At 41.2% G+C, this 23,116-nt stretch overlaps 2 protein-coding genes across 2 annotated transcripts; one reads left to right on the top strand and one right to left on the bottom strand.

Moving 5' to 3' along the window:
- The first annotated feature begins 5,141 nt into the window (after positions 1-5,141).
- LOC134474296 (neutrophil gelatinase-associated lipocalin-like) lies at positions 5,142-9,205 on the top strand. The gene is made up of 7 exons (XM_063241814.1): positions 5,142-5,316; positions 5,710-5,846; positions 6,467-6,546; positions 6,738-6,857; positions 8,092-8,193; positions 8,872-8,898; positions 9,069-9,205. Exons 1-6 carry the CDS (start codon positions 5,176-5,178, stop codon positions 8,889-8,891), a joined length of 600 nt encoding a protein of 199 aa, XP_063097884.1. The 5' UTR covers positions 5,142-5,175; the 3' UTR covers positions 8,892-8,898; positions 9,069-9,205.
- Positions 9,206-9,394: 189 nt separating this feature from the next.
- LOC100723927 (lung adenoma susceptibility protein 2 homolog) lies at positions 9,395-13,185 on the bottom strand. Its single transcript, XM_023565447.2, has one exon. It carries the CDS (start codon positions 12,922-12,924, stop codon positions 11,347-11,349), a length of 1,578 nt encoding a protein of 525 aa, XP_023421215.1. The 5' UTR covers positions 12,925-13,185; the 3' UTR covers positions 9,395-11,346.
- Positions 13,186-23,116: the final 9,931 nt, after the last annotated feature.

The raw sequence follows: 23,116 nt of genomic DNA, 5'->3' as shown, positions 1-23,116 counted from the left end.
TAAATACCATATAATCTGCCTAGTGTAAGAAATAGTAAGAGTACCTAAGAGTTTATGATAATCAAGGTTCTCCATTACATTGTATTGAGGCCTTTTAATGATCATGTTCATTGACTGGAATGGGTTTTGCCTGGTTTGTTTTACTTTATTATCTGTGATGATATGCACTGCAAATTTGAGGGAAACAAGCCATTATAATAGCCAGTACTGATATAATATCATCTTACTCTGAAGTCCTATCATGATTTTGTTCTTCTGTTTCCATTGGCTCTATCATGCGTACCTTATGGAATTGTACTACTTGTGAAAGTATAAACAAATTTTCTATGGAAAATGAGATAACATAGTAGCCACTGTTAGTTTTCTGTCATTTGCTTCTGAATGCCCTGTAATACTCTCATTCTCTTGAATGTTTTTATATTATCTTGTTATATTTGATACTATTGTATATGAAGTTATACTCAACTATTTCAAAGAAAGAGACATTGTGGTAGTTACTGTTAATTATGGGTTGTCTTCTGGTGAAATACTGTGTTGCTTACATTGTTCTGATCTGCTTTGTTACATCCTGTTTTGTCTTAATCTCTTTAAAATAAAAAAAATTTAAAAAGGTTTCTTTCCACTATGGGTTAGCTTATGGGTAGTAAGCCTTAAATGACAAGTGTGGACTTGCCTCATGATTACACATAAAACTGTCTTTCCAGGAGTAATTGCCCAATGATTTGTAAGATTCCAACACTGACTGAGGAGTTCTGCTTCACTGATAAGCTTAATCTCCAGGATGGAGTCTCTAAAGAATTTCAAGTTGGGAACTGTCACATATAACCCTGACATATTTTTCCAGGATAGATTACATGCTTAGGCTTAAGGACACCCTAAAAGCTTTGCTAAAATCATTGAATTCAGAAGAATTCTACCCTGTGAGAGCTCTGGCATACATTGTGTCAAATTTGAGTAGACATCTTCACACTTTCATTATATTTCATAGGTGTCCTTGAGTCTGATTTCTCAAGTGATGTGCTAGGGATGAGATTAGACTGAACACTTTGTCATATCACATTTTGTGCAGTGGCTCTGAAGTATAAATCTTCAGATGAAGTGCTAGAGGTGAGTTTAGACTGAACACTTTGCCATATCCACTGCATTTGAAAGGTTTCTCTCCTGTGTGAATTATTTGATGTTCTGCACAGTATGAAACACAAGTGAATAGCTTAGCACATTTATCCCATATGTAAGGTTTCTATGCATTATGGGCTCTCGGATGATTTTCTAGCTATGAATTGTGAGTGAGACCTTGCCACATTCAATACATTTATAAGAATTTTCTCCAGTATGAATTATTTGATCTTGGGGAAGGTATGCCTACCTATGCATATGAAAAACCCTCATCTTTATTTATCCATTCATCGGTTGATGGGCACTTGGATTCTTTTCAAGATTGAGCTGTTACAGTCTGTGTTGCTTTAAACCTGGGTGTGCATATATTGCTATGGGATGATACTTTTAATTCTTTCGGGAAGATATCAAGAAGAAGAATTACTGGGTGAAATGAAATCTCTAGCTCTAGGTTTTTGAGAAATCTCCACACTGATTTCCAGAGTAGTTGCACCAGTCTACACTCCCCGCAATAGAGGAGAAGGGTTCCTTTTTCCCCACAGCCTCTCCAGCATTTGTTGCTGGTTGGTTTCTTGATGATATCTATCCTTGCTGGAGTGAGGTGAAATCTCAGTGTTTTAAATTACATCTCTTGGATGATCAGTGATGCTGAACACTTTTTATAAATTTATTTGCTGTTTGTACTTCTTCATCTGAGATGTATCTATTCCTTCCAGATAAGAATTTTTGGGTTGAGTCTTAAACTTGAGCAGCCTGATTTTTTTCAATCCTTATATGATCTAGATATTAGTTCTTTGTCTGAGAAACAGCTAGATAAGATTTTTCCCCCCATTTATGCATTGTCTTTTCACTCTGTTGATGATTTCCTTCTTCAGAGCTGAACAACAGGACATGATTTGGAGAACTGTCAAATCATGACCAGTCAAGGTTGGACCACTGACTGGACCACCTGTCAGTCGTGGAGAACTGCCGTACCACGGTGAAGACACACATGGAGCACAGCTTTTCCAAGCCCTGTGTGGGACAGCACAGATTTTATGTCAAAAAAGACATCAAAGATGGCCACCATTGACTTGGCTGCCACTGAACTCTTGTTCTTGCAGTGACCTGTGGGTGTGCAGAATGTATCTGCTCTTTTTTATTCCTTTTTCTTGTCCTCTCATTTTCTTCAATAAATGTTAAACTGCCACATTCATCAGTTGCTGCTTCCCTGTTCTTTCAATGGGACAAGAGCTTGGAACCTTTGGACACCACACCAATCAACAGCATCCTGGCCTCCGTGGTCACCCTTGGTCCTGTCATCAACAAGGCCATCCAGGATGTGGAGCAAAAGACAGGAGCACCCCTCCCTGGGGACAAGGAGCACAGACATACAGGTCTGCAGCAGGAGTTTATCTAGTGAAAATGGCTCTGTAAGCACCGTGGGTTTGGCGGTCTGTGAGTAGGCAGTGCTGCACTGTAAGAAGGGTCTCGCAGCTCTGTCATTCATTTGTAGCCCATAGAACAGCCAGATGGCAACTGGACAGCAATGACAGGGAGACTAGAGGATGGAGAGACAGGGGGCACCTGAGAGGGGACAATGCACTAAGGTGGCTGGGATTCCGGATTAGAGCAGAAGAAACCAAGGTCTGAGATCTGCAGGCCTCCATGCTCTGGCCTCCATTCAGCTCCTGCCCAGCCACACTCATTGCCTGTTCAGTTACTGATATATTTCTCTGTGGGGGAGGAAGAACATGAGAGCTGGCAGGGTATGTGAGTGTGTGTGTGTGTGTGTGTGTGTGTGTGCGTGCATGTGTGTCTATCTGTCTGTCTGTCTGTCTGGGTGCATGTGTGTGTGATATTTCTGGCTGCCAGCACCCTGCACTGCCCATGTCTGCTCAAACCCAGCCTGATCCAGCTCCAGCATCTGGAGTTGCCTGAATCAGGGCCTCAGGTTTGGCTCCCCCATGGGTCTAGTGCTCGAAATTACTCAGGCAATAAGGCCTCCTTTTGAGACCTGGAAACCCCTCACTGCTGGCCTCTTGTGACCTGGTTGGCGTCCCCTGCTAGGGCCAGGTCAGTTTAGTGTAGAGACATCAGCTATATCAGGAAAGGGCATGCCCCAGCAGATGGAGGAGATGGCCCAAGATAGCAAGGCGCAACGAGGAGGTGGCCCAGGGAAGTGAGACTAGAGAAACTTAAAACTAGGACTGACATGGTCATTTGGACTGGTCTCGGGTAAAACGGAAGGGAGAGCACTTAAAGACAGGCCCATGGGAACTCACAGACCCCATGGCAGTAGGCTCAACCGCTGTAGTGACAGGAAACAAAGACTGAGTGTCTCCTGCCTGATTTTCTGGTGGGCAGTATCAGGCCTGGATACATTCCACCTCCCTGTCCACTTTACCCTGCTTGGCTGGCTGGACTCCTGCTGCAGCCTTCCAGAGTACAGGGATTACCACTGTTCAGCACCTTGTCTGGCTGAGGATATTTTTCCAGCTCACAGAGTGCAGCAGAGGTGGAGTCTCTAGGTCTGGGAGGAGAGAGGAGGTACTGGGAAGGTGGCTGGCTCTGGTGGCCACAGCTTTGCTCAGCTTCACTTCCTGCCTTTTCATCATCCATCCCAGGTGGTGGGGTGCAGTAGAGGGCTATCTGGTATGTGTCTGGAGGGCTGAGACTGCAGTCTTTCCACCAGCTCTGTACCCTGTGTAAAGCCCCTGCTTTCAGTGGGCACCACCCCCAAGCCAGGCTGCAGCCTTAGCAGTGGGTGAGTAGAGTCAATGAGGACCCTTGTAGTCCCATATAAAGCCAGAAAATCCCCAGTCCAGCCTCAGGTCAGGTGTCCAGGACAGTCATCACCCTCATATGTGAGCCATCTCAGGGGAATACTGCATAGGGCCTAAGGTTAACATTGCCTCCCCAGGATTCTGGCCAGGCCCCAAATGAGCAAACAGCCTTTCCCTCTGGGACAAGTGTGGGATGAGCCATTTCAGGGACAAGCCTGAGACCCCAGGCTTGAGCCTCTGGACCTGCGGCCCAAGGGTGTGGTTAGAGACAAAGGGCTGATCTAAATGACTTCTCAAGGACAAGGCCAAACCCTGGAACCCATGACCTAAAGCACCTAATGTGCACATCAGAGTGCAGCCCACCTTACCCATCAGTCCACCTGTGCCCCTGAACCTCTTTACAGAGCTCTGCCGTGAGCTGTCATTGCAGCCTCATCACCAAACTTGGTCAAGCTGCCACATCAGTGTCTCCTGTGCCTAGCTCTGAATCACTGCCTACTCTGAAAACAAGTTGGAGATGAGGAGGGAGAGGGACTCAAAGCATGCCATCCAGCTCCAGGGCTTGGGCTTGGGATCCCATGAGGACCAAGGTTTCGGCCCAGCAGGCTAGGGCAGTGTCTTGTACTTGTCTGTTCAGAAAGTCCACATCAGCCACACCAGCATTGCCTGACCTTTACAAGAATCAGGAGATACACAGAGCATGTGGAGATGGAGTATTCTTTCCTTCTTTTTTTTTTTTTTTTTTTTTTTTTTTTTTTTTCTCCTGAGACAAGGTCTTCGTAAGACTTCAGGTTGCCCTTGAACTCACTGTGTAGCCCAGGCTGGCCTCCAGCTTTGGCAGTCTTCCTGACTCAGGCTCCTGATTGCTGGGGTTGCAGGCATGCGCTACCATGTTCCACCATACCCAGCACATGCCTTGTTTTCTGCAGGTACAGGGAAAGGGCTTTGCCACACAACACACACTGGGAACATGCTCAAAGATGACAGCTTGTCAGGACCTGAGCTTCTGGCAGACAGAGCCAATTGGGTGCATAGATGTGGCTCAGTGAACACCCACCAGGAGCCCTCGTGCCCTCAAGATTGTGGAGCTCTAAGAATGTCCCCCATGTCGTCTGCCCTCTTCCTTTCTCTCTATCTTGCACAATTGTGACCAGAGGGGAAAGAACTGATATCTGGTCATGTGTTTCTGAAGGTTGGCTGCAGTCAGGAGGCCTATAACTACTTCCTCTTCAGTCCTATCTCAATCTTTGCTGTCCTCCTGCAACGCCTGGCTGCTGAGAGCTGCTCAGAAGCCATGACTTTGGATCTCTTGTTTCTCAACCTCACCCTGCTCGGGGCCGTGAAGCCTCAGGAGCAGGTTTTCAATATGACTGTGCTACCAACCTTTCCTCTGATCAACCTGGTTCCCCTGCAACCAAAGTTCCAGGATGACAAGGTAAAGGCTGTGGAAGGGCAGCTGCAGTGGGGGTTTGGGGTACTGGGACAATGATATCAAAGGGGAGGAGAGTCAGGGGGACCTAGGGGCTTAGTCATATGAGAATACTAGGACTGGGGAGTCCAGGCCCCTAATCATGTCAGGTGGAAACTTTTTCAGGCCCTCCACACAGACAAGAAAAGTGAGGTTCCAAAACACACCAGCTGCCTGCCCAGGGCCACCCAATTTCAGACAACATGGGGCTGATGTCACACCCAGGGTCTCTCTGGGTTTCTCAGGAGAACCCTATGCCTAGTTTCTGTGGTCTGGAGAGCTGCCCAGAAGTCTCCGCAGGGATAGCATGGAGGGGTGGCTCTAGGACCATCCCCAGGCTTTGTAACCAGTCCCTTACAGTTCCAGGGTAGGTGGTACACAATAGCGATGGCAGACAGCAGAATTCGCAGTAGAAAGCAGAAGGGGTTAAACATGCAGCGCGTCACCTTCCTGCTGTCAGATGGCCACAGCTACGTTGTCATCACTACCATGATCAGGTGAATTCACTACCTCCTCTCGGGATGAGCAGGCAATTGTGAAGGTAATGCCAGGTAGGAGAAGGTAATGCAGAGGTAGTCCAGTTGAGGACTTGGAGGGGCGGAGCCCAGGTCATCCACCTGCATTGTCTGGGTCTGGTCATTTAGTGCGTTTGCATTGGAGCATTTCATAATGGAGGGAAACAAGCAGGCAGGTTTGATTGGCTTGTGGCTGGGGTGCAGGGATGGGGTAGACTCAGGAAAGAGGTCAGGTGTGACCCAAGTGTTAGGGCGGAGCCTGGAATGGAGCAGACTGGAAGTTCAGAGGAAATGGGAATGTAAGACAGAAAGGAGGACCAGCAATATAATAGCAAGGATGTGGGACAGGCTGCCTCAGGGAGGCAGCAGCGGGGACAGTGCGTGGGGGAGGGATGGTTGAGTGCAGAAGCCCAGGCAAAAGCACAGAGTAGAAGACTTAGGGCCATGGAGGGGCTTCTGCCATAGAGAGGGCCAAGCTGTCACAGGCTGGGCTAGATTGGGACCTCAGTATCCTGCTGTGCTCTGGTTCTTTACAGTGACTCTCAGTGTGACCAAATTTGTGTCACTGATCTGCTCAGCCCCTGTTCTCTCTCCTGTCATAGGGGCAGGAGCTGTGATCACTGGACCAGAGTCTTTTTTCCAGCTGACCTTCCTGGCAATTTCGTCCAGAACACCATCAGTGGTGAGTCCTGAATAATGGGATCTGGTGTTGGGATTGTGGGGGTAGAATCCTCCCACAAGGGCACAGGCTTCCTGGCCCACCACACAGATACTGTCCTATTGGAAGAAGACCTTGCTGACCAGTCCTGGGGGAGGGATCAGTTCCTGTCTCCCAGCCAGGATAGGAATGACCTCTGGCTGTCCACACTGCAGGTCACCGTGGAGTACAGAGATACACAATGAGAGTGGTAGATACCAACTACGATCAGTTTGCTTTGGTGTCTTTCACGCAAGAATTCCAAGACAGGGTGTACCTCTACCTCAGCCTCTACGGTGGGTCCTGCCCCCACCCCTGGTTACACTTGGGGGATGGTTCCCCTGTTCCTAAAGACCCCAAAGACTGCTCCACTTTCAGCCCAAGTTGGGGAGGAAGTTATTTCACATTCCATATCCTATGGGGGAGAGGTCCAATGCCTTTACTCATTCAAATGTACTTTTGTTTTGAGCCAGGTGCGCTGGCCCATGTCACTCCAGTACTGTATTGCAATCTCAAATACTGAGTTTAGTCACCCAAGTATTGTAATCCTCTTTTTAGTTTTTTTCACAATCAAGAAGTTATATTTGTAATTCCATTGCAACGTTATTGGAATCCCAAGCAAGTTAATTTTAATCTATTACCACCAATGTAATCCATGACAAGAGTAAAGACACCAAGACATGATCCAAGTTAAGAACAGCCAAGGGGTCCTAAGTCCAATCCCCATGAGGACAAAGGCCTTGATCTTTTTTTGGGGGGGGGGGGGGGAATACCAGGGGTCAAACTCAAGAACATGTGCTTGCAAGGCAGATACATGCCACTGAGCTAAATCTCCAGCCTCAAAGGCCTTGATCTTAAGCATCTCCCAGAATTTATTATCTTGTGAAAAAGGGGGTGGCTCAGGGATGAGTGACAGTGAGGATGGAAGGAATTATGTGAGTAACTTTAGCTGGCTACCCAGGTGAGAGAAAGAGATACACAAAAGGATCAATTTATATAATCTGATTAAGGTAGCCACAAAATTGTTTGGGGAGGCTGTCACTTTAGTTTTTGATATGTACACTCTTGTGCCCTGGGGAATTACAGCCTCTTTACCTTGAGGCTCCTGCCCAGTTGACATTTTTGGAGCTAATGGCTCTAACATACCACTGTGCTCAAATCCTGTACAGATTCTATATGGAGAACACTATGCAAGGAACCAGGACTGTCTGCTGGCTTTAGAGATTACATACAGCACTTCAGATAGCCTTATTTATAATTCTTAGAGCCAATAAAAGAGAAAATAAAATACTATATCCAGTTCTCTATATATCAGTATAAAAAAATAGGTCTAAAAAATAATCAAAGTCACAATAATTGTTTTACATTCGAGAGGAAACACTAGAGTTGTCTCCCACAGTACTGGAAAACTGAGACAGGATGAATGTGAGTTTAAGGCCAGACTGACCTACATAGCAAGACCCTGCCTGAAAACACTTAAATCTGTGGAGTGCCTTTCTCTTGGCCACTCACTGGCCATCTTGGCTACAGGGAGGACCAAGGAGCTGAGTCCCAGACTGAAGGAGCGCTTTGTCCACTTTGCCAAGTTCCTTGGCTTCACAGAAGACAACATCATCTTCCACAGCCCTACAGGTAATGGACACTGGGGAGGAGGATAGAGAGGCAGGGTCTATCCAGGCCTGATGCTGCCCACCAGGAAACTGGACAAGAGACACTCAGTCTTCTGCTCCAGTCATGAGAGAGGTGTGGGCTAACTTGGTGGGGTCTGTGGACCCTTAAGGTCCCTGTTCCCAGATGCTTTCCTGCCAGGTTAGCCAAGACCAGCACAGATGACAATCTCAGACCCGGGTCCAAGGCTCCCCTGTCTCAATGCCCTTGGTCATCTCCACTCTATTCTTTGGTTCTGGCTTCCTGAGCCTTCTCTCCTGTTCCCTGGGACCCATCCATTTCTGATGTGAGTGATGTCCTTACATACAAGTGGTCAGGCCAAGGGAGGGGGCTCCAGCCAGGCCACCCAGGCCACTGGTTGAGAGTTGTCCAGGACTCAGCAGATCAACAGGCCAGAGCCCTTCATACTTGAGCAACTTTGAGGCCCAAACACCCAGAGAAGCCAATCCCTGGGCGTCCTGAATTCAGGTAACTCCCAGATGCTCTGCAGCTGGACTGGGCTGGGTTTCAGGCACACGTGGGCAGTGCAGGAGTCCTGGCAACCAGAGATACAACACATGCACGTACGCGCACACACACACACACACACACACACACACACACACACACACACACCTGGACTGACGTTCTTTTTCCCCACAGAGAAATGCATCAGTGACTGAACAGGCTGTAAGTATGGTTGAATGGGGGGCTGAAGGGAGCCCAGGGAAGGGAGGCCTGGGGGTCTTGGGCCTGGGTTTGCTTTTCTGCTCCTATACTGAAACCTAGCCATCTTTGTGCATTGTCCCCTCTCAAGTACCTGCTTTCTGTCCCCTGTTCTTCCTGTCATTGCTGTCCAGGTGCCATCTGGCTGCTGTATGGGCCATACAACAATGAGAGACCTGTGAGATTCTCCTTACAGTGCAACACTGCCTACCCAGGAGCTGCAAAAGACATGCTGCTAATAGAGCCACCTCCTATGCTAAATAAACTCCTGCTGCACACCTCTATGTCTGTGCTTCTTGTCCCCAGGGAGGGGTGCTCCTGTCTTTTGCTCCACATCCTGGATGGCCTTGCTGATGAAAAGACCAAGGGTGACCACGGAGGCCAGGATGCTGTTGATTGGTGTGGTGTCCAAAGGTTCCAAGCTCTTGTCCTATTGAAAGAACAGGGAAGCAGCAACTGATGAATGTGGCAGTTTAACATTTATTGAAGAAAATGAGAGGACAAGAAAAAGGAATAGAAAAGAGCAGATACATTCTGCACACCCACAGGTCACTGCAAGAACAAGAGTTCAGTGGCAGCCAAGTCAATGGCGGCCATCTTTGATGTCTTTTTTGACATAAAATCTGTGCTGTCCCACACAGGGCTTGGAAGCTGTGCTCCATGTGTGTCTTCACCATGATATGACAGTTGCCTATGAGTGACAGGTGGTCCAGTCAGTGGTCCAACCTTGACTGGTCATGATTTGACAGTTCTCCAAATCATGTCCTGTTGTTCAGCTCTGAAGAAAGAAATCATCAACAGAGTGAAAAGACAATGCACAGATGGAGAGGGGGGGAATCTTACTAGCTGTTCCTCAAAGAACTAACATCTAGAACATATAGGAATTGAAAAAATCAGACTGCCCAAGATTAATACTCAGCCCAAAAATGATCATCTGAAAGGAATAGACACATCTCAGATGAAGAAGTACAAACAGCAAATAAATATATGAAAGATATTCAACATCATTGATCATCCAAAAGATGTAATTTAAAACACTGTGATTTCACCTCATTCCAGCAAGAATAGCTATCATCAAGAAACCAACTAGCAACAAATGCTGGTGTGGCTTGGGGAAAAAGAAACCCTTCTCCTCAATTGAATGGAGTGTAGACTGGTGCAACCACTGTGGAAATCAGTGTGGAGATTCCTCAGAAACCCATGACTAGAGATCTCATTTCACCCAGCAATTCCCATTCATTGTATCTTCCCAAAAGAATTAAAATTATCATACCACAGCAATATATGCATACTTGCATGTATAGCAGCACAGATTGTAACAACTCAATCTTGAAAAGAACCCAAATGCCCATCAACCAATGAGTTGATTAAAAAAAATGGTTTTTTTCATGTGCATAGGTAGGCATGGTCTTCAATCACAATTCCCACCTTCCCCAAGATTAGATAATTCATGCTGGAGAAAATTCTTATAAATGTATTGAATGGTTCTCATTCACAATTCATATCTAGAAAATCATCAGAGAGCCCATAATGCATAGAAACATTACATATGGAATAAGTGTACTAAACTATTCACTTGTATTTCATACTGTGCAGAACATCAAATAATTCACACAGGAGAGAAACCTTTCAAATGCAGTGGATATGGCAAAGCGTTCAGTCTAAACTCACCTCTAGCACATCATCAGAAGATTTATACTTCAGAAACACTGCACAAAATGTAATATGACAAAGTGTTCAGTCTAATCTCTTCCCTAGCACATCCCTTGAGAAATCAGACTCAAGGACACCTATGAAATGTAATGAAAGTGTGAAGATTCTTACTCAAATTTGACACAATGTATGCTGAGCTCTCACAGGGATTAAATCCTTACAAGTTCAATGACTTTAGCAAAGCTTTTAGGGTGTCCTTAAGCCTAAACATGTAATCTATCCTGGAAAAAATATGTCAGGGTCATATGTGACAATTCCCAACTTAGAATTCTTTAGAGATTCCATCCTGGAGATTAAGCTTATCAGTGAGGCAGAACTCCTCAGTCAGTGTTGGAATCTTTTTTTTTTTTTTTTTTTTAGAGATAGAAACTAGGAAACTTAGTATTCTAGAATCAAATGATAAAATGATACTACAGAAGGCTAAGATCAAGTAAACATTAAAAACAGAAATGATTTATCCTTAAACATTTTAAGACAGACTTCAGAATACATTCCATTTTTCAGCACAAAATGAGGTTAGATCACAAAACTGATGGTCATTGTCAAGTTTAGTTTTTCAGAAAAAAAGAACTGATCATAGAATAATATATGGCTTATATTTACTTTGTTCAGTTTAAGTAATAGAAAACAATACGTGTTTGTTCTGTTGTTATTGTGGTGACAGTTTTACTTTCCTCTTCACATTTTTCACATTTTCAGTCACTGTTGTCCACTGGTATCATCAACCAGATCTCTCAGGCAAGATAAATGATGCAAGGCCTTTTGAAGGGACCTAGTAATAGGAATCATATTTGCCTTCAATTCCAATTTAGAGAAATCATCTTCTAAAACTTGCTTAATCTCTTCTTTTGGTTCTATAGTTCTGTTCTGATTAAAACTTTCTTGTAGAGCTTGAAGATTAAATAACATTTGTTTTAAGGCTTCAACAGGACCATGATGTTTGCCTCCTGAAAGGGTAGAGCTCTCATCATTCAAAAAGTCTTCAAGAACCTCTTTAGTACACTTCACCCTTGAAGTCTGTTGAGGATTATCATCAGAATTAACAGGAACAGGAGATTTGAAAGTAACAGGAATATTTTCCCATGATCTTTCTGCTTCAAGTTTATCTAATGAGCATGGACTATCATCCTTTTTCACAGATCTTGGTAATTCTTCAGGACACTGTTCTAAATTTCTCTTGGCCTTCAGGATAAGCAATTCAATTTTGTCACCACTGAATGGATTTTTGGATTGTCCTGGAAGAAGTGGATTTTGACATTTACACTGACTATGTTCAGAGTCATATTTGTAGTCATTAACAAGTCTTTCATCATCACATAAGGAATTTGAAAAATTCGAGGGTTCCAAAGGGCATTCCAAACAATCTGCTTTATTCATATGTCGAGTTCTTTGAGCCAGATAACTATGTCTGGGGGAACAATGCTTTTCTTTAGAAACCTTTTTACTTCTTGTATCAGGTAACAAGTCTTGATTGTGGAGCCAGACTGGATATTTAAAATCAGGAATACTAGTTATCCCTGAAACATTAAGATCAGATTTCTGGCTAGTGAGCCATCTTGGATAATTCTTTTCAAGACCATCTTCTGAACCGTCCTTGAAAGATTCTTTAGAAAAAGATAAAGATGAGTCAAAAACACATTTATTAGTCTTATTTGTAAGTTTTGGGTTTTTTAGCCTACCACATCGTTTTCTATTTGTGTATTCAACTGGAGTAACTAAATTATTTGTGCCCATGGAGGTGAAGGTCTCTCGAAAATCTGGATTCTTTTCAACGTCCAATGAATCTGATCTTCTAATGGATTTCTTGTTTTTCTTTCTTGTTCGGTGACCTGGTCCAACACAAGTGAAAGAAAATGATCCATCTGCTGGAAGTCTTAACAGATCATCAGTTGTTAGGCTAACAGAGTCTACGTCATTAATAGGCTCTCTTTTATAGGACACGAAGTGTGAGTGCTCTTTGTGATCAAAAGCATTGCTTGGTTTAGAAATATAACTGGAGAAGTGTGGAATATTAGCAGCACCTTTATCAATGCTAATTTTTCCAGTGCTTGCACTAGGATACACCTGGCTTAGATCAAAATCATCAATATAGGCCTGTAGAGCCTGAGAAGCAGAACTGTACAGTTTATCCTTATAGTGAAAAGAGCCAACAGAGTTAGAGGAATTGCTACTACTTAGGCTGCAGCTTGCCAGGAGAGAAGATATTGAAGACTCTTGAGAACAAACTCTGTATTTTGTTTTTTGATTTTGCCATGCTTCTTCAAAATGTTTATGCATTTCCCTGATGAAACAGCATTTCCTCTGCAAAAGCTGCCGTTCGTATCTCCAAAAGCAAACCCATCGCTTCCACAGCTTTCCGCCGGAAGCCTGGGTGTATCACGGTACCGGCGACCGGACGAGGCATCCGCGCCGAGCTCACGCCCCGCCTCCGCCGGCCCGCAGCTCCGCCGCCGCTGCCGTCACAGCCGAACTCGACGCCTGCGCTTGCGTTCAAACCGATCCAACATCCAGTGTTGGAATCTTACAAATCATTGGACAATTACTCCTGGAAAGATAGTTCTGTGTGTAATCATGAGGCAAGCCCTCCCTTGTCATTTAAGGCTTACTACCCATAAGCTAACCCATAGGGGAGAGAAACCTTACCAATATGTTATGTGTACAATATGTTAAGGTGAAAATAAGAGATCATTAGTCACCAAAAAATTCAAACTGGAAAGGAACTTCACAAATTAAATGATAGGGGCAGATCTTTTAGTATACACTCAAACCTCAGTACACATCAGAAAGTACATCCTTGTATTAGTACATCCTAATAAAAAATGTAAACAGTTTTGCAAATCCCATCTTCTGCTCTCACAGAGCATCAGGTGCCCATCCTGGAGAGAAAGCATGGAAATATGATTGATACGTACATTTACATCTCACATAAAACTGGGGTACTTCCCCATGAGTGATATCCTACACATGCAATGGGAGGGGCAAAATCTTCATGATAAATTCTACAATAATTAATATTTTGCTGCATACTAAAGAGTGATCTTTATAAAAAAAAGCATAGTGCATATTCCACAGAAACTTCCAGGCATTCAGGAACATTTGTAAAATGTTATCAGGTCTGCATTCATTGAGGGTTTGAGGTGGGGTATCTAGATGTAACCCGAAGTTTCATGGGGTCACAGGTGTGGTCCTTTGTATGTGGCTGGACCCAGGGTGTGCAATGGTGTGATTTAGTCATGGTTCAAGGGCAGGATTAAAGGTGTGGCTGTTACTACTAGGCATATTCCCAGAAGAACTGAAAGCATCATACCACAGTGATATATGTGCACCTATGTTTATAGCAGCACAATTTGTAATCGCCAGATCTTGGAAACAACCCAAGTGCCCATCAACTGAGGAATGGATAAAAAAGTTGTGGTATTTCTATACAATGGAGTATTATTCAGCTATAAAGAAGGATCACATTGAGATATTTATCAATAAATGGGCGCAGCTTGAGACCATACTCATAAGTGAAATAAATCAATCTCGCATGTGTGAATACCGAATAGTTTCCCTAATGTAAGTAATGATTCAAATATATAAAAATATGTGCTAATCATGATTCCCCATTAGGTGGCCTTGAAGCCTTATAAAGTTTTCACTCATTAATTAGAAAGGCTTTATTCTGGGCTTCTTGATATGAAAATATTTGAAGCTAGAGTATATGAAGTTTTACCCAAATATTTCAAGGAAAAAGACACTATGGTAACTACTATTAAGTCAGGTTATATAGTGGTGAAGTACTAGGTTATTGAAACAGTCATGCTGTGACCTCTATTGTTATATTGTTATGCCCTGTTTTATCTCAATCTCCCCCTTATTGTTTCAAAAAAAAATTATTTAGTCATTTCTTATGTTTGTCTTAATTAAAGAAAAAATTCAAAAAAATTAGGATATATAAATAGTAACTCTTTTCGATTTCCTATTAACTTGTTTTGAAGTCCTGTAGTACTCCCACAATCTTGTTTTGACTGATTAGACTCTGTTCCATTCTATATGATAGTATCAAGTTTGAAGACATAGGCAACTACTTTGAAGACAATAAGATTCACTAAGATACCCATTCTGGTTTGACTATTGTCTTCTTTGGAAGTCCTGTAATGTTTACAATGCCTAAGTTTTATTGGTCTTGTTCTCTACTGTTTTGTCCAACTTTATAATATCTAATAAGATAGACAATTCTTTTTAAGGAAACAAGGGACAACATTGATAACCATTGTTGATAAACTTGTACTCTGTTCTACACCATGTGCTATGTCTATCCTTGGTATTGACTGACAGCTTTGTTTTGCCATATTTGGCTGTATTCTTCCCCCCCCCCCAAAGAAAGTAATAAGCACTAAGGAGTAATAAAATCCAAGATGTGTAAATTTTGTTGTAAAAAAGAGAGGGAAAAAAAAAAAGAAAAAGAGCTCTAACGGATATAACAGCAAGTGTGTTTGGGGGTGTTAAATAGCTGACTTTATCAATGTTTTTGGAACATTGAACACAGCTGTTTGCAGTCTCCCTGTTTGAATGTCCACCTTGTGTTCTTTGATACTGTGATTTGAGGAACTATTTTCAAGAAAATAGTGTGTAATCTACTAGCAGGTAATTTCTTACTGTTATGGTTTTTTGTTTCGTTTTGTTTTGTTTTGTTTTGTAGTTCTGTATTGTGTGTACCCTTACGCCGCTTTGGTTTGTTTTCTGTTTTTCTCTTTTTCCTCTTAAATAAAAAAAAAAAAAAAAGGTGTGGCTGTTACCCACTTTCAGCGTGGCCATCCTGGATAGATTATAAGAGACAGAAAGAGGGTTGCTGTCACTGCCTGCAGCTGCTGCTGTTTTGCATCTTTGGTACCTTGCTGACTCCTGTTTGCTTTGTGATGTTCCTCTGCTATGCCACCCTCCCTTGGAACCAGCCAACTATCAGTTGACTCCTCTACGAACTTTAAATCTTTCCTTCTTTTTTTTTTCCTTTCCTTCTTTAGCTTTCTGTGTTGCTATATTTTCTCAGCAATGAGAAAACTGACCAAGGCAGTTTTTGGTACCAGCATTGAGATGATTGCTGTGATACTTCCTGGTCACGTGGTTCCAAGCCTTTGGGGTTGGTTTGGGGGAAGAGTTTGGAAAGGTTTGGAGATGCCAGCTGAAGAAGTACCCCTGAATTACCTTATGCTGTGCTGTACGGAAGATTCTGATCAGAGTTCAGAAAACCAGATTGCTGATAGAAATAATGCCAGTAAAAACCCAGGCTCAGAAGTTTTCTGCTGGGAAGAAAGATAGCATTGGCTGTTAGATTCCAGGTCATGTGTGTTTTGATTTAGCAGAAAGATTGTCTGAATTTTGCTCATGGTCAGAGACTTTGAATTGAGACTAAGGGCATCAGACTAACTGAGCTAATAGAAGGAATTTAAGACAGTGTAATGTGAAGGTGGTGGCATGGCTACTGTTTTACCCAGATCTATGTGGAGAATCAAGGGCAACAAGAGAGCAGAATGATTTAGCTGGAGCTGCTGCAATGGCAGGGAGGGATCTGCAGGAAGAAGATCAAAAATACTCCCTCCATTGACGGGACTCCGGGACCAGAGAACAGCAGGAAAGCCAGGGATACAATAGGACCCTGGCTAGAGTGCACATGATGGACAAGTGGGACCAGTGGTGCAGAAAAGTCCCAAGCAACAGCAGCAATATGAGCCAGCAGGCAGTAAGTTAGGTGAACCAGTTTCTGCTTGGGGACAAAGACATGCAGACTAAAAGTGGGCAGGTAGTGACACTTCTTTTCTCTATTTTTCCTTTTCTTCTTTTCTCCTTTTTCTTTTCAAAATAGCTGGGGGGATCTCCAATCGCAGAAAACTAATCCCATCCCCCAAATCCAGAAACATAAATCAGTTTCAAACCCAGCACAAATCCACCTACAACCTTGACTAGAGTACACATTCTATGTGTACTCTAGATCAGACTTGGTCCTGCTACAGAGTATAGACATTAGAAGAATCTCATTACTTTTATTTTTCCCTGTCTGATGGGTTTCTTCTTGGTAGTTTGCTGGGTTAGTGTGTTTGGTTCTGTTGCTTATTTTTACTTTATCTTTGTGTTTGGTGTGTTTTGTTTGTGTTTTTCCCTTTTCTCGTTTTCTCTTTTTTCTAGTTTGTCCTCTTTTCTTTTTCTTTCTGTATGTTTATTGTTCTTTTCTTTGTGTGATTATTTTTATTTCCTGTTTTTTCTTTTTCTCTCCTTTCTTTTTTCTTTTCCTTGTCTTTTCTACTTTTTTTCTCTTATTCACAACTTAGATCTCTAAACTTTCCCTTTGTATTATTCCACCCATCCTCTTCCTCTCTTTAATCAACTATTTTGCTTGATTTTATGAGACTTTCATGTGGGTAAACACTGTCTCTCCCTTTCTGATTCACTTCAATACTCCTAGGCTTTCTCTTCAAAACCCTCCCTCCTTTTATCCTACAATTACCCAAAACTTGGATGATCATACTTTGCCCACCAAATATGTTTCCCTACATTTAACCCCATCCACTTCTCCAGCCTGCCCCCATCCCTCTTAAACTTCCCCACTCCACTAAGTGAAGAAATGTTGCATACAAGTTCCTAGGATAAGATCGATTATATAACTATAGAACTTGCTCCTACAGTTGAAGATATCAGAATAATAGTTACCAAAGTTTGTCAGTAACCAAACTGTGCTTGTGTCTATTGTTATTGCTCACTGTACTACTTTAACCAGGATTCCATACATGTTATAATCAATTTTTTCTCCCCTATATGACAACACTGAGATTGCAAGGGGCCATAACCACCATCACAATCCAGTACCAAAGGAATAGCCTTTGAGTCAAAAAGATAGCAACTCCACATTCTTAAAACACTGGGAAGGCAGGTTCTTGGGATAGATAGGAAGACCAAGAACCACTATATCTAGAAGACATCCTTGAGGAACAGACATTACCCAGGAGATCCTCAACACCAAGGAAAAAGCTATCTAACAAACGAAGTCTACAAGCATCATGACAGGAAAAAATAAAACAGAAAATGACAAGAAGAAGCAGCAAAATGCAATTGCAAATGCACCCAGGACAAGTCCAGAGCACAAAAAGACAGGGGATATCAGAAGCCAGCTACAGGAACTCTCTGACATGACACCAACAGAAGTAAAAAAAACATAAAAAGAGGCATGGAAAAAATAATATCTACGGTAGCCATTGTTGATTTGCCATTGTCTTATTTTGAAGTCTTGTTGCTTTCATTATTTTGCTTTAATTGATCTTATTTGGTTTTATTTTGTTTGGTTTTATTCTCCTTAAAATAAAATAAAAAAGAAAAGAAGAAATAATATCTAGGGTATGAAAAGAAGTGACAATCAAAATGAAGCAAATTAAAGCAGACAGATTTTTCAAAAATTGGAGGAAGTTCTGGGCATATTCCCAGAAGAATTGAAAACATCATACCACCATAATATATGTGCACCCATGTTTATAGCAGCACAATTTGTAATAGCCAGATCTTGGAAACAACCTAAGTGTCCATCAAGTGAGGAATGGATAAAAATCTGTGTTATTTTTATATAATGAAGTACTACTCAGCTATAAAGAATGATCACATTGAGATATTTATTAATAAATGGGTGCAACGTGAGACCATACTCATAAGCAAAATAAATCAAACTCCTTTGTATAAATACTGTATAGTCTCCCTAGTGTAAAAAATAGTAAGAGCACATAAGAGTTTATGGTAATCATGATTCCCCATTACATTGTTTTGAATCCTTATAATGATCACATTTGTTAGTTGTAATAGGTTTGTCATGGTTTTTTTTTTAATTGGTACCAAGGATTGAACTCATGACCGCCTGCTTGCAAGGCAGGTGCTTATGCCACTGAACTAAATCCCCAGCCCCCTCTTCTGGCTTTTTGATTTTATTATCTGTGATGGTATTAACAGCTAATTTGAAGGAAACAAGTCATTATAATAGCCAGTACTGATATACTCATCTTACTCTGAAGTCCTACCTTGCTCTTGATCTTCTGTTTCCATTGACTCTATCCCATGTTGTACCTTATTGGATTGTATTACATGTGAAAGTAGAAACAAATTTTCTATGGAAAATGAGTTAATATAGTAACCATTGTTTGTTTTCTATTATTTTCTGAATGCCCTGTAATACTCTCATTCTCTTAATGATTTTATACTATTATGCTATGTTTGATACTATTGTATATGAAGTTATACTCAACTATTTCAAAGAAAGAGACACTGTGGTAGTTACTGTTAATTATGGGTTGTCTTCTGGTGAAATACTGTGTTGTTTACATTGTTCTGTTCTGATCTGCTTTGCTATGTCCTGTTTTGTCTTAACCTCTTTAAAATAAAATTTAAAAATTGAATAAAATTGGAGGAAGTTGGGAAAGCAATGTAAACCACAAATTCCCAACAAAAACAAGAAATAAAATCAAGGAGAAAAAGCGAAACAAAAATTCAGGAGATTAAAAACTCCACTGAGGGGTTTCCTGCCAGGACCAGTGAGTGGGGATGAGGCACGGAATCCAGTCCCAGTCTGGGAGAACCCTCTTCCTTGCCTGGGGACCAGCCCGCGGTCTCCTACCAGGAACAGTGAGTGAGGACGAGGCATGGAATCCAATCCCAGTCTGGGGGAACACCCTTCCTCACCTGGAGGCCAGGCCATGGTTCCCTGCTGGGACTAGTGAGTGGGGACAAGACGCAGAACCCCGTCTCAGCCTGGTGGTCCTCTCTCCCTCACTTGGAACAACACTTGAAGCTCAAAAATATAGGAAAATGACAAAACAAAAAACCAAAATGCAATCTCAAACATCCAACCCATCCCAGGAAAGCCTAGGAGCCATGTGCATAGAAGAAAATACATGCCACATACCTGAAATACCTGAAATAATAGTAACTGAAATAAAGAAGCAACTCTCAGAAGCCGTAAAAGGAATTCAAACTAGAAATAAACTCTCAGGTAAAAGAAGAAATGATAAAAGAAATGAAGGAGATGCTGAACATATCTAAAGAAGACACAGTTTAAAAATTGGAGGAGATAAACAAAAAGAATCTCCAGATGAACAATATAAGAAACAAACAGAATATATAAAGCAGATGCAAAGAGATATACAGGAAATCAAAAACTCCACTGAAAGCTGTAAAAACCACCTCAATGAATGTGATGATAGAATCTCAGACCTCGAATACAAGATTGGAGCCAGTGAACAGGAAAGGAAAGATCTTTTAAAAATAACAAGAAATCAGGAAATAACAATTTAACACCAGCAAGATGATGCAAAGACGAACAACATAAGGTTGACAGGGATAAATGAAAAAGAAGGGGATAACATAATGGATATCAAGAGGATATTTAGAGAAGTAATAGCTGAAAATTTCCCAAACACGAGATTGGAAACTGATTTCAACATCAATAAAGCATATAAAACTCCAAATATCCATAACCAAAATAAAACTACACTCAGACATATAATAATCACCATCCCAGAAATCAAACAAAAGAATAGAATATTAAAAGCTGTCAGAGAGAAAAGACTGTCAGAGAGAAAACCTATTAGAATCACAGCAGACTTCTCAGCACAAACAAAGTCATGAAGAGCATGGAGTGATGTATTTCAGATCCTAAAGGAAAATGATTTCCAACCTAGGCTGATGTACCCTGCAAAACTGTCCTTCAAAATTGATGGAGAAATAAGATACTTCCATGATAAAGAACAGCTGAAGAACTTCATGATCACCAACCAACCCTGAAAAGAACACTGAAAGACAGCCTAGATACATTTAGGAAAAAACCACTAAACAAAGCAGACAATTAAACAGAACAGAAAAATAAAGATGCAACAGCAGAAAGATGACATGTCAACAATAAACCAACATATAACAGTTATAACCATTAATGTAAATGGTCTCAATGCACCAATTAAAAGAAACAGACTGGCAAAATGGATCAAGAAAAAAATCCAACCAAATGCTGTCTACAAGAAACCCATCTAACCCAAAAGGATACTCACAGACTAAAAGTCAAAGGACAGAAAATGATACGTCATGCAACAGGAACCCAAAAAAAAAAAGCCGGGGTAGCTATTCTGTTTGCAGACAATGTGAACTTCAAGCCAATAATGATCAGAAGGGATAAAGAAGGTCACTACATACTTGTTAGGGGAAAACTCAAAGAGGAAGAGATAACTAACTTAAATATATATGCACCAAATTCCAGAGCACCCAGTTATACAAAACAAGTACTAAAAGAAATGAAAAACCAAATTAGCAGTAAAACGATTCTAATAGGAGATCTTAACACATAATTGACACCAAAGGGCAAATCAACCAGACAGAAAATCAGCAAAGAAATAAAAGAACTGAATAACACCTGTGAACAAATGGACTTAATAGACATATACAGAGTAATTCACCCAACAACAACAGAATACACATTCTTCTCAGCAGCACATGGGTCATTCTCTAAAATAGACCATATATTAATTCACAGAACATATTTAAATAAATGCAAAAGGGAATGCAAAATAATGAAATTATCCCTGACATGCTATCGGAGCATAGCGCTATGAAATTAGAAATTAATGATAAAAGATACTGCAAATATCCCACAAACACATGGAAACTGAATAACACACTCTTGAGTAATCAGTGGGTCACAGAGGAAATTAAAAAGAAATGAAGCAATACCTGCAAACAAATGAAAACACAAATAAAACTTTCCAGAATCTGTGGGATGCAATGAAAGCCATCCTGAGAGGAAAATTTATGGCACTGAGTTACCACATCAGGAAAACAGAATGAATACAAATAAATAACCTGATGTTACACCTCAAACATCTAGAAAAAGAAGAGCAAGTCAAGCCCAAAGCCAAAAGAAGAGCAGAAACTATAAAAATCAGAGCAGAAATCAATGCAATAGAGACTAAAAAAAATCCAAAAAATCAACGAATCAAAGAGTTGGTTCTTTGAAAGAATAAATAAAATCGACAAGCCCCTTAGCCAACCTTATTTTAAAAAGGGAAGAAAAAGCTCAAATTCATGCAATAAGGAATGAAAGAGGTGAAATTACTACAAACCCTATAGAAATACAGAAGATCATCAACACCTATTTTGAAAACCTCTATTCTCAAAGGTTTGATAACACAGAGGAAATAGACAGATTCCTAGAAGCATACAAAGTACCAAAGCTAGGTCATGTAAAACTACTAAATAACCCAATTTCTATTAATGAAATTGAAAAGGTAATTAAAACTTTACCTACAAAGAAGAGCCCAGGCCCAAACAGATTCACTGCAGAATTCTACAAGAAATACAAAGAAGACCTAATTCCAACACTCAGTGTTTCAACTCAGTGAAATTGAAAGGGAAGCAATCCTTCCTAAATCATTCCCAGAAGCAAATATTACTCTAGTACCAAAACCAGAGAAGGACCCAACAGAAACAGAGCACTACAGACCAATCTCCCTAATGAACACAGATGCAAAAATCCTCAATAAAATATTGGCAAATAGGATGCAGCAAATCATCAAGAAGATCATACACCATGACCAAGTGGGATTCATCCCAGGCACTGAAAGATGGTTCAATATATGTAAATCAATAAATGTAATACACCATATCAATAGTGCCAAAATTAAGAATCACATGACCATTTTTATAGATGCAGAAAAAGCTTTTGAAAAGGTCCAACATTCATTCGTGATAAGAACCTTGCAGAAAATTGGAATAGATGGTCTTTACCTCAATATAATTGAGGCCATCTATGACAAACCAACAGCCAATATCATATTAAATGGCCAAAAATTGAAGGCCTTTACTTTAAAATCAGGCACAAGACAAGGATGTCCCTTATCACCGCTCCTATTTAATATACTACTGGAAATACTGGCCAGAGCAATTAGACAAGAGAGAAATAAAAGGTGTAAAGATAGGAAAAGAAGAAGTTAAATTATCATTATTTGCAGATGACATGATACTCTATATAGAAGACCCCAAAACGCCATTGAAAGACTTCTAGATATAATAAATAAATTCAGTAATGTAGCTGGATGCAGAATCAATACTGAAAAATCAATAGCATTCCTATGCACTAACAACAAAGTCACAGAGAGAGAAGTAAGAGAGGCCATACGCTTCACACTAGCAACCAAAAAAATGAGATATTTAGGAATTACTCTCATGAAAGAAGTGAAAGACCTATACAAGGAAAATTATAATACACTGAAAAATGAAATTGAAGATCTCAGAAAATGGAACAACATCCCTTGCTCATGGATAGGAGGAATAAATATTGTGAAAATGACCATTCTCCCAAAACTTTTATACAGATTCAATGCAATCCCAATAAAAATACCATCAACATACCTCATAGAACTCGAAAAATCACTCCTAAAATTCATCTGGAGTGAGAAGAGACATAAAATAG

The sequence above is a fragment of the Cavia porcellus genome, unplaced genomic scaffold (assembly GCF_034190915.1).
Source record: "Cavia porcellus strain 051 isolate PalLab524CR breed Dunkin Hartley unplaced genomic scaffold, mCavPor4.1 scaffold_1, whole genome shotgun sequence".
Classification (NCBI taxonomy): domain Eukaryota; kingdom Metazoa; phylum Chordata; class Mammalia; order Rodentia; family Caviidae; genus Cavia; species Cavia porcellus.
Note: the sequence above shows the minus strand (reverse complement) of the source record. Positions and strands in the feature narration are given on the sequence as shown.